The 12624-nt window shown below is 41.5% G+C and overlaps 1 protein-coding gene across 1 annotated transcript in view; it reads left to right on the top strand.

Annotated features, from left to right (window-relative positions):
* The first annotated feature begins 1952 nt into the window (after window positions 1–1952).
* The window catches only part of UBTD2 (ubiquitin domain containing 2), a 50526-nt gene continuing 39854 nt past the window's right edge, over window positions 1953–12624 (top strand). The window contains exon 1 of the mRNA XM_063120603.1: window positions 1953–2039. Within this exon, the coding sequence (XP_062976673.1) occupies window positions 1970–2039 (70 nt within the window). The 5' untranslated portion in view covers window positions 1953–1969. The remainder of the gene's footprint in view (window positions 2040–12624) is intronic.

Here is a 12624-nt window from a genome sequence, read left to right on the forward strand (position 1 = left end):
TGAAAGAAATTCTCCAATGCAGCTCTTGTATCTTATGCCAGATCAGGCCATATCTGATCTTCACCTTACAAGAGAACCATAGAGGGGCTCCATTCTTATCTAACTCAGCTCTCTGTGCTTCTGTGCCTTTAAAATGTCTAAATGCTGCTGCTCCATCCCTTCAGCTGGAGGGTGTGTCAACTTATACAAACTCTGATGGGTATGGGTATCTCATTTAAAAACATGAAGAGATCCCCAGTGTAACAAGAAACCATCTCCTAGCCATTAGCTCCCACTGATCAAACATCAACTGGGCATTCTGGACTATTAAACAGTGATCTGCCTAACAAAAAAATAGGCTGCCAGCTGCTATAACAATATTGCCACACGGCTTGCCACATGGAGATAGCTGCCATGAGGAGTAATTTAATGTGGCTTCCACATGGGCGTAATTTGATGTTCACTAACTCTGACAGATCTCCTAACATCCAGACCCTGGTTGCATACAATGAGCTTGATCCCTGGGAATCCCTGGAATGAAGCATAGAGATTCCTACATTGAGCAGGGGGTTGGACTCAGTGGCCTTGTAGCACCTTACAACTCTACTATGATTTTATGAAAAGTGAAAACTTGAGAAATAATACAATACATCAAAACCTCCAACTTGGGCTGCTCTGCACCTGTCCGTCTCAGGATAGCAGATTTAAATCCACAAATGCCCATTATTTAACCACAAGTGCTGACTTTAATATCAGTATGGGCTTGACAACAATTGCGGTTCAAGCCATTTCAAAATTACATTTGGACCATTTGTAATATGGATCTGCATTGTCTCCCAAGATACCACTTGGGAATCCACAAACAGTGCCATTTTTTTTTTTTTTTAATGTCACAGGGTGGAGCGAGAGGAGTGTGGACAAAGTTCTTGCAAATTAGACATTGACTGAAATTAACTCCTGTGGGCAAGGGAAGAGAAAGAACAGAATGAAAACTAAGATAGTTTTCTAAGATCAAGACCTCCTCCTGCCTGATGGAAGTGGATGAACAGTAGAGGTAATGTGATTGTACCTAAAGCTTCTCCAGTGCCGATTTTGAAATTGGGATAGGGGCTGGAGCAACCTGGTGCTCTCCAGACGAGTAAGGATTACGACTCCCATCATGCTGGTTGGGGATGATGGGAATTGCAGTCCAAGACCAGGTTGGGGCAGGCTGAGTTTCACAAGTCAGCCTGCTACCTCTCTTGGGATTCTTTGGAGGTTTTGTTCGTTTTAAAAGAAAGTACCAATGATTGAGATTGGACCGGAAGTTCGGCTCCTGCAGGTCTCCGATTTTGATGAGGCAGGAAGAGGCGACGGGTCTGTGGAGAACATTGTTTTGGGCTGAGTTCGCTAATCAAACGGGGGGGGGGGGGGCGGTTAATAGGAACAGAATGAGAAACAACCGTTGATTAGCGTGTCGTCCGAACTCAGCCTTGGAGTGTGCGGAGGGGCTGGCATGGAGAGCTTGCTTCGACGCTGCCGGCTCCCCACCAGGTCTCTGCTGCTTCGCGGAGCGGAGGAGCTTGTAAGACTCGCACATTTCCTCAGGCTTTCTCCGTGCTGAAAAGAAAGGGGAGGGTCTTCCGCGAGAGGCGGCGGCATGGCCTGGGAAAAGCTCCCAAAGCTGCCGCCTCCTCCAGAGCTCCTTCTGTGGCCCGGGCGGTCGCGCTGTTGTCGAGGCCGGCCTGATTGGCTTGACGGAGAGGCCCCTGCTGCTGCCCCGGCTACAGCCTCCCCTCGCCAGCGGCGGGGCGGGCGCATGAGCGCAGGAGGCGGGAGCTAAGGCGGGGCCGGGGCGAGCGCAACGAGGCGGCGGCGGCGGCGGCGGCGGCGGCTCGGCAGCCAGCGCGCCTGCCCGACCGGTGGTGGCGACGACGACGACAACGACGGAGGAGCTCGGGCGGCGAGCAGGCGGAGGAGGGGGGTCTCCGGGCCGGGACGGCCGGGCCCCATGGGCGGGTGTGTGGGCTCTCACCACGACTCCTCGGGCAGCCTCAACGAGAACTCGGACGGCACCGGAGGTGAGCGAGGCAGCGGCGCGAAGGGGGTGGGCTCCTCTCGGCCAAGACGGGGAAGGGAGGCGAGGAGAAGCTGCTGCTGCTGCTCCACAACGAGGAGAGAAACCGGGAGGGGCCCACCGCCTCCTCAGCCTCCTTCTCTTCCAACATCCTCCCCTTCATCACAGGCCAGTCCTCCCTGTCCCCGGAGGGAGCGCCTCTCTTCCCCCTTCCTGAAGGTCCTCCTTTCAACTTTCCTTAAGTAAAAGGGTTGCCAAGCGCTCGCCTAGGCAGTGGGACTTTCCGGGTGAGGGGCGGGGGAGCAGCGGCTGTAGTGAGGTCTGCCTAGGGCCCTGATCTGGAGGGGGCAACATGAACGAGGTGGAATATTCTCTCTCTCACACACACACACATACACGCACACGCCCAGGTACGGGAAAGGAATTGTTCTCCGTTTGCCCTCCAATTCCCAGGCTCTCCATCACCCACATCACCTTTCCTTGAGAAAGGAAAGTCAGTATTCCTTTTCTCTTCTGAATAGTTTTAATTTCTTGAGCTTTTTTTTTTAAAAAAAAACAAACAAAACCTTTATGTTATAACCCGACATGAGCCTTTCTTGAAAGTAGTTAGATGGGGTATAAATTCACCTAATAAATGCATTCTCTGGACCACGAGTTCTCCCCTTCTTGACTTTGGTTATTTTAGCATGAGGGGTGTGGGCAGTAAGCTGTCTCATAAATGTGGCTTTTCTTAAAACTCCCTTGCCCTCTGGCACTCCTAACAACACGTTTAGCAGAGAAACACATATTGTGTTCTTACTGGAAATCGTCCTCTTCCTTAAAGCAGCCTGAACTCAAAAGTTATGGACTGGGGCAATTAATGATCTGCCTGTTTTTCAGTTGTGCATAGATTTCTATGATGATCAAAGAAATGATGATGGGTTTTGTTTTTCTTGAGATGATTCTCCTGTCATGTGAAGATCATTTACCTGCTACTTCAGCATTATGTCCCCTGTTCTTTTCTAATCAAACTGACACATTCTTTTCATCTCTCCCAATTTAAATAATCTGAAATACTATCAGAGTCTACCAGATCTTCTTAACTGCACATCTATTTAAAAAGGGCAAATGATGTGGCAATAGCAAATTTGCATTCTCTGTTCTTTATAAAGATGTTTATTTCAGTCACTATATCACTTTTATTCTCTGCAGCATATTATTGCTTATAGATTTGCTTTGAAAATCTTGGAGCTTGTGTTCTGTTGTTAGATGCATTTTTAAGTGCTAGGATGTTATGGTTCATAAAGCTACTTTATAGAACAATTGACATTCAGGGGTAATATCTGTATGGGATAAATGTCTGAATTGTCAGTTACATGGCACATTGTTATAGAACTTGCATGAAAGGAAATTGGATTTCAGTACCTACATCCTGAGTAATGTACAAAATTTGAAAGGACTTATTTAAATAAGTTATCAAAACCAAGGACAGGGGAGTATAATGTAAAATTAATCAGGCTTAAATAAAATAAAGTGAAAGCTGTCATTCCTCTGAAACCATTAGTTGGGCCTTGATAATTCACCATGCCTATGTAATGTCACCCATTGTTAAGAAACTACCTCACTGCCTAGGTATTATGAGGCAGTGCAAGGTCATAGAAGAAACAGCCTAAACTGTGAATTTGCTTTTATCTTAACCTTGTGATCAAGTGGATTTGGTAGAGTATCTGCAAGACAGTTAGAATTTTTTAGCAGAGGGAGATATAATTATAATTAATCCCATATCATTATATTCAATAGAAGTGTACAGGCCAGGCAATCTCAGTGGAACTGTAGGAACTTCTTGTCTTGGATTTACCTATTAAGTTTTTGTTCATATCTTCCATACACATTTACATCATTGTGTATTTCAGAGTAAATAGCCTACTATGCATGGTACACCAGCTGGATTTTCTAGGATGCCCATCTGTGCAAATTGTGTACTAGAGTGCAAGCGTTGGGCTCTAAGGATAAATACTCTTTAAAGCAATTTCATTGAAATTAGATCTAGTATGATTCCAGTTTAAGTGTCAGACCTGATTTCTAAAGTATGAATGTTCCTACAATGTCTGTGTGTGTGTGTGTGTGTGTGTGTGTGTGTGTGTGTATGTATGTATGTATGTTTGCACGGTAATCTATTTTAGATTTTTCTATTCTTAAAATAAAAGCAGATATGGTTGAGCCACTGTGCTCAAAATAACTTTAATGTATCACAATCTACCAGTCAAGATGTCAAATCTTATTTTCAACCCGTAGAACATATATTCTAACATACATGATTATGGTAAATGCACATTAAGTCTCTCAAGGGAAGCAGCTGTGTCTTAAGGTTTCACATGCACTGCTGCTAGAGCACAAGGAACACTCCTACTGTTCTTGATACTAGCTTACTAGTTCACTAGGTCACTTCTGTCTCTAATTTCATTTGCAGTGCTAGATCACAGGATATCAATTCACAGGTTCCTACAAGTTATTGAGGGATTTCAAAGTAGATCTCCAACCAGAAGCGGATATAGCTTGTGCAATTGCATCGGGCCCTGAGGTAACTAGGTTATCAGTGTTCACCACTGATCAATGACGTTCATGAAATAATTACTTTCTCTCTTAGTACTGCCATCAGTTATACATAATGTAGACATTAAAAGACATTAAAATCAGCTGGATGTCATAATGTATATGTTAAGTACATGGGTTTGCTTATGACATCAAAAATGTCAGGTTATGTCTTTGTCAGACGATTTGTTATAATTTTATCCTCTTTGCAGTATTCGGTAAAAGACATGAATACAATTGGACTTTTTATGGTTATTTGTCCAGTACAAGTGAGAGAAAGCATCAGGGTTAATATGTGTATTGGGTTGCTCTTTGTTTGCATGCAGGTTTGAAGACTGTGTCTGATCCATTATCTGCCTTACCTGGGTTACATGGGGTGGAGCGTGCTCTTCTCAAGCCTGCAAGGAGACTAACGTCTATGCCAGGCATGAATTTATATCCCAAATACCTCTTCTATCACTATTGCTGTTATATTTATATAAACTGAGATTGAAAGTTTATTCAGTTTATCGGATCACTAGGTCACTATGCCTTTTGAAATTCTCTCATCCTAGAAAGCTTTACTGTACATCATGTGGGCTGTCCATTTGTGCTGTGGGGGTTTAGATTGTTTTGTTTATGTGGCTAATTCAGTATCAGTTCAGCTTAGTCCAGCATTGCTGGAACATATTAATTCTCTTTGCTGAAGTGGACAGTATCATAAGCTTTGCGCTTGTTCTCCCATTGGGATTTTTGCTGATAAGACTTTTATTATTCAGATCTGTCTGTTATAGGTTTATCTCCTTTAGAAATTGTGAACGCAAAAAGAAAACAAAGTTCAACAAGACGTTCTGTCACTTGTAGAGAATAGAGAGAAGAGACCTAGCTTCTTGAAATATGCATCTTGTAAGTCATTACAGATTAAACCTTTGGTCTGCAGCTGTCTGCTGCTGCTCTCTTTCTGACACATGCCTTGCCTGTTCATGGTACAAAGCTCTCCAACAGTACAGTTTTGTTCTTTGTTGTCATCCTGTCTCCTGAAGTATCCTGAGATGACCAATGACAGTAATAAAAACACATAATTGAAACATGGGTAGCATGTTAAAATAACTACTATAAGTGTAAAGTCCTACTGTAATTTATAATACTCTGTTATAGCCATAATAAAAATATTGCTAGGCCAAGTGCTGGGCTCTATTTTGTCTGTCCAGAAAAAAAAGTCTCTACATAATTCAGAATAGGGATAGGCAACTTATTCAGTACTACTGATCATATTGAAAACATAAAGATTTGGAAGGGCACATTTGCATAAGCAACAGCTTTACTTTTCTTCCGCTTACGTCAGCCACTTGATTTCTAATTGTCTCGCTGTTGCATGTTCTTGGATGTCCATTCACTTTATAAAAATCAAGGAAGATAAAGCTGAGGTTATGATTCCACCCCTAAGTCTTCACTTTCCGAGTTGGCTATGCGGTTCACACCTCCCCACAAGCTCATATTCTCGGTTATTTTTGATTCTAGCAAAGAAAGCTAGGAAGTTAAATTAGTGCTGTTGTCAAGTGTTTAGTGTTGCTGAAAATATGCTGTATAAATAACAGTTGTATATGTGTGCTCCAACATATTTCACTTCTGTAATACCATTTGTATGAGATCCAGGGTAAGATTAGAATTGATATAAACTCTTAGGAGTTCTGGAATGTTGAGGTGGCTACTTTTAACTTTTTGCTCGCAGATATTACCCCTACCAAAGAAAGAACCTAAGATAGTTATTTCTCAGTAACTTTAGTTTTGCTAAAGGCCAGTAATTCAGAGATCAAAGAATTACCTCTCTATTCACAAAGAGTTTCTGAGCCCCTGCAAGTAGAAATTTGAGATTATTGAGCTGTCCATACCTCCTTCCCTAACAACTGGGGTGGATGGCAGAATGGATTGCTACAGCACCAAGGCAGAGGATACCAACAAGGACTATGCCTCCTCTCCCACCATGACTGTGCTGCATTCTCCCAGCCCCTTCTTTTCCAGCTACAGTAATCATTGCCTCTCCCTTATTCCTAATGAGTTTGTTGGCCATTTTCTATTTAGGCTAGAGGCGCACACACCACCATCCCCGAAATAATAAATTTAAAGTTGACCTTGAAAATTATGAAACTTGTCTTCCAATATAGGAAACTAACAGTTTTGTCCTAAACTCAAAAAACACAAGAGTTCTGAAACAAGTCCATTTGTCTTTCCGTTATCAGAGGGCTGCACAAGCAAGCTGACCCTGGGCTTAATACCCTTATTCTAGTTGGACCAGCAAGATCATTGAAGTGGGGTGAGGGGCGGGGGCGGTGTCAATGCAGTGCCAGCATATCCCTGGATATATATACTGTAAAAAAATGGAAATATATTCAGGCCTTAGCTAGACCTACCTGATAATCCAGGATGGAGGAGGGAAGATCTCGCGCTGCGATAAACGCAAGATCCCTCCTCCATTTACATGTGAGGTGCGATGACCTCAGGAAGAGTGGCGTCACGCCCGCCATTTTTTAATTTTTAAAGGAGAAGCAGCGCACGAACGCTCGTGTGCTTAAGGTAGGTCTTTTTAAAAAAAATTAACTTAATTTCCCCACTCCCCTCAGCCTACCCCCGATGGGCGCAGCTCCCGGTTCTGCGTGAGGAATTGCGCAGAGCTGGGTCAAACCACGGCAACGGGCCACACATTCCGCGGTCTCAGGCTTAGCTCGAGACCTCAGAAAAAGCGGGCTCAAAGTGGAGGGCTCTAACCCGGGGCAAGGGAGGGATGATCCCTCCCTGATCCCGGGATCCCCTGTGTGTCATGTGGACGCACAGGGACGATCCCTGGGTTCGCCTTGTGATAAAGCCTGTTCTAGCTAAGGCCTAAATGTACTTTGAATCTTTGCAAGAGTTTATAAGATGGGTCTTTAAGCAAATAGATCCCCAGTAATTTGGAACTGTATAGGCAAACTCCTTCAACTTGAATTTATCCTAGAAGATTGTAAGAAGAAAAGTCGCACCTGGTATAATGAAGGTCTAACAAACACATTCTCATGGCTTCTAGTATTTCATTCTAGAGCTGTGGGAGATGGCTGTTCCTTTAGTGCTGGTATAGCAAGGATGTTAATGCTTAGTGCCTGTGTGTGTAGAAGACCCAGAGATCTATGCTCCGCTTGCCTGACAATGCTTCTAAAACTGCAGTAGAAGTGACTGTACAAAATGTTTAGGTTTGAAAATGCCTAAATAACTTCACCACTTCCCATTTACAATTGGCTTCGCTGATCTTCTGAACAGGCTACATGTATGTCTCAGAACAGCTATTGTGCATTATTTATGGTAAAAGAAACTTTCCACAGTTTAACATTACATGCTGATGTTACTGTAACTATTGGCATAGTGCTAATTGCCCAATAATATGAGTTCCATTATTTCTACCTATCTGCTCTGTGCATGTTCTATTATAGTTCTTTCAGTAAATATGGGCTGTATATTTATACTATTAAGAGGAAGCTTAAATGTGTAAGGTCACGATCCTATGTATGTTTAGATAGAAAAAAGTCCTACAGTTCCCAGCATTCCCCAGCAACCATGCATAGGTTTGGGCCCTGTCAGAGTACTTATTTTCCTCTGGTCTACAGACTCCACTCCAGTTAGGTTTCCAGCAACTCAAGCAATTGTTTTGTATTCACTTTCTATTTGGAACAAGAGAAGTAAATGGACTTTAAAACTCTAGTTGAAGGGGGTGGATTCCAAGTCTCCTGTTCATTGTAAAGTAGATATAATTAAGCCAAGGTGTATTAACGGTTTGATTTTACATCTGTTGTTCTGCTTATTTAAAAGAAGTGGTGCATTTTCTGTTAGAAAGTCTGTGTTTCGTTATGGCAACAAAAAATAGCAGTTTTCTTACCTTGAGACTGCAGAGCTGAATGGAAGCATACTGGCCCCATATATCAGGCAGAGGACAAAGGAAAGCTAGTTTATTTGGGTTTGGTGTGGGTGGGTGTGGGTGTGCGTGGGTGTGGGTGTGCGTGTATGCATGTATGCATGTGTATGTATTAATATAATCAATTGTAAGCCATCATCATTCAATAGAAAGACAGGATATAAATCTTCTAAATAATAAATAATTCATGACAGATAAACTACTGCAGCATTGACAGAGCAATCCCATGCATGCTTTTACTCAGAATTAAGCTCCACTGTATTACATGGCACTTATTCCCAAGTAGGTGTGCATTGGATTGCAGTTTGAAACTGTTGAGAAACCAGTATAGTTTTACCAGAAGTAATCTAGAAGTGTTAGTGGTTCAAGGTTTATGCTGGTATCGTAGCAAAGGCAATGTGATAAGGCAAAAGTAAACAATACATGAATTTTATATATGTGTGTGTGTGCGTGTGTGTGTGCAATTAAGCAATAATGGGGCTGTTTGCATATAATGGTAGCAAATCATGGGCTAATTAACCCATAATTTGTCACAGTTCATGCAGGTGAATTGCACAGCCATTTTGTATATTCAGCCTCCAATCGGGGATTGTTACATGATGTCTGAACCTGGACACTATGGGTTGAACAACTAATTGTAAGTTAAATGTGAGTTGTTTAATCCATGATTAACTTAATGTGTGCGGGTTCAGACATCATGTAGCAACCACCACCACCACCCATCAATCTGATCGGAGGTTGAATATTCAAAATGGCTTAGGAACGAGCCATGGCAAATTGTGGGTTAATTAATTTTTTCTTTAAAATTCTTTAATTAACCCACGATTTGCCACCGTTACTTGTGAACCAGGTCATTATGATGTTAAACAAGTAGAAGTATGGGTACTAAGACTATAATATTTCCCAAAGCTAGAATGTGACTCCACTAGGAATGAGTAAAGGGGTTGTAGGTTCATGGCTTCTAAGTCTAGTAACCTCAGGCTGATGATGAAAAAGTGAAAAGGCAGAAGAACCACTGCACTATAACAAAAGACCAAAAACGTTGTAGTTTCATGAAGTTCAAGAAGCACCCACTTGTTATACTGGCAGCGTTCATATTTACATTACATTTTAAATTTTTAAAAAAACCTATTCAGAAATCCAACCGTCTTCAACCTAGTGTTGGCAGTGGGTCATAGAAGTTGTAGTTCAACACATCTGGAGAGCACCACATTGGGGAGGCTGCAGTAATCCATCACATGAAGCTAGCAGGAATGAGAGGGTACAGAGTAAAATGCTTGCATATTAAAGTTTAGTTTGTACTCAGATACTTTTTGGTGTTCATTGAGTGGTAGCTAACATTCCCGATTTACTTAATTACAACTGAGGACTTGATGCTTAACTGGATTTCAGTTGCAAACTACCATATATCTAACATGTGAACACCACAAAGAATCCATCAGGTTTCTCTGCAAATAATCATAAACTGTGAACAAACGTCAAGCAACTCAAGTATTTCTTAGAATAAACTGTAACCATGTTCCTGGTAATGTAAAGTATTTGCAGCATTTAACAGGCAGAAATCTGAGGGGATAAAAGGTAGGAACATCAAACTCGCCATGTGGGCAGCCAGTGTCGGTATCATCTTGCTTTATGGCGAGGTGAATGTTATCATGGATCTGCAATCTGACACTTCTGATTGGTTGTGGAGATGTGGTAAAATTCACCGTGCTGGATGCTACGGGCAGGCAGCTCTCCATTTAGACACCACATGGTATTTATAGATAGCTCTCTGTGGTGCAAGTGGCCATCTGAATAGCCAAGAACAATCTGGAAAAATACACATTTTAAAAATAAAATTAAAAAAAAAATTTCTTTAAAACTCAAATATTCACAAGACATTTTTTATTTCCCCTTTGTAACAATTAAACTTTATTACTCGGTCATTTTTACTGAAACAATGATATTGTGAGGTCTTTTTGAGAGTTGATTCCACATGTGTGTAATTTGAAACATCTGTGATTTGCTCGGATTTTACAAAATCTTGCTAATAGTTTTTTCAGTTACATTAACTGCCACATGGTCTTTTAAAAATGAATGGATGGTCAGTAAATTGAATTCTTTGTAGCTTTCAATATATAGACACACTATAAACTGCTTGCTAAAACAAAAATATGAATACAAGACAATTCTGTGGAGAATGAAAATTGTTGTCTGAACAATAATTTAACCTTGACATAGAAGTGTGTCTCTTTGATGAAGCAGCGAGAAGAAAAACGTAGGAAGCTATGCAGAGAACATAGAATCTTGAAAATATTACTATTCCCTTACATTATTTGTTTAAATTTAAGAAAGAAAGGAAGGAAGGAAGACACTCTAAATTGTTGACACACTAATTTTAGTACAATCAAAGAATTGTGCCTGATATGCCATGAAACAACATGTCTTAAGAAAGTGAAAACTTTTCCATGGAGAACTAAAGCACTGGAAATTTTCTGCCACACATCACTGTCTCCACCTCTGACATGCAATAGTAATAGTTGTCTATATTGCAGGGTTGTCATAAGCTACACTCTCCCAGATTGCCTCTTACTGTGGAATGAGGGGATAACAACACTGGAAAACACTGCAGGTTTGATGTCAGCTGCACTCCCAGCCTGGGCCTGACCCTCAGCCTGTAACATTCAGAGTGAACTATACTGCTGGACTGTCCCAGCCACAGGCCCTTCCAACCTGCAATATGGGGATAATTACCTGCATTTGCATTGGCAGGGCTATTTTGAATATTGAAACACTTTTTAAAACTTACATTTGTTTACTCAAAATAAGATTGGGTTAGAGCACATACTCCCCTCTTTGCTGCTGCTAACATTTTGGGGTTTAAACACTGTTGTCCAATCATGGGCAGCCCTTACTTATGCCCTGGGGTGACATTTAAAAATGGCTTCTCAATGTGAATCAGGACATGGCCTATCTAGACAGTGAGATGGTTCTCACTGATATTTTCCAATCTGTGTGGTTCTCAAATTATTAGATTTCTTTCCACATGGATTTCCTATAATTTGAAATGTGGGATTGAAAGTAGGTTATCAAATATGCATGAGGAAAACATAGTGATTTTTATTTTATTTTTTTAAAAAGGGGGCTTTCTTTCAGTGAGGGATGGTTTTGCTCAAGCTGTCAAAGGCTAAAGCATTGGCAGCCTTTGTAAATGATATAGTATTATGCCATGGCTTCTTAATATGCCCCAGTGCAAGACTCAGATGTGCAGTGTCATCCATGTTAGTAGTTCCAGTGTTACAACTGTATACCTATAGATGGTGGCCCTGGATAGGGCAAGCAATTGTCCCTTCTTACCTGGCCACATGTTTAATGTAAATGTGAAGTGGTCCTTCTAACTGCAGTGATGCATTGGAAGCTGGGAGAAATGTTTTGGGAAATTGTATTGATATCTGCTTTTTAAAAAGAAATTATTTAAAACTATGAGCCTATTGTTGTTACAACTATTAGTCCAAGAGTCCATGTCAAAATACATCATAAAGTACAAAAGGTTTGACTGTCTGGGCATCTTGGAAAAGTTGTAGCTTCTCCAAAATGCCGGTCTTTTATGAACAATTGCTGGGGTACTTATGGGATGACAGCCCCCCCCCCCCCAACTTCTTTTTGGGGCCAATAATTACATCATAAGGCACATGGGTGAAATAAGCACTATGAAATATGTGGGAATAGAATAAATAATTCCAGACTGTCAAAACTGACTGACTTTGTTGTGGTGTACCCTCTTTCTGACCCCTCCAAAAAGAGGACCCTTTATTACATGATTAGGTGCATGGCTGAAACTGGTACCATTTGGAAATGCCACAACTTTTGTAAGATGTCCAGCTACTCAAACCTTATCTTATGACATAAGTATTTTGACATGGGCCCTTGGGCTGTATCCTAGTAGATTCAACCATAGCACATGGCAAGTTATTGTGTAGTTAGAGTGGTTGGTTAAATGCCGACATATTTCATCTAAGGGTATGTGATTTGCATTCATACAAAGATGCATCCCAGCTGTTGCTAGGCAATTTATCTCGAATGAGTGAAAGTAGAATACTTTACTTTCTGTAAGTGGTAG

This window comes from Elgaria multicarinata, chromosome 3 (assembly GCF_023053635.1).
Source record: "Elgaria multicarinata webbii isolate HBS135686 ecotype San Diego chromosome 3, rElgMul1.1.pri, whole genome shotgun sequence".
In the NCBI taxonomy this organism is placed as follows: Eukaryota; Metazoa; Chordata; class Lepidosauria; order Squamata; family Anguidae; genus Elgaria; species Elgaria multicarinata.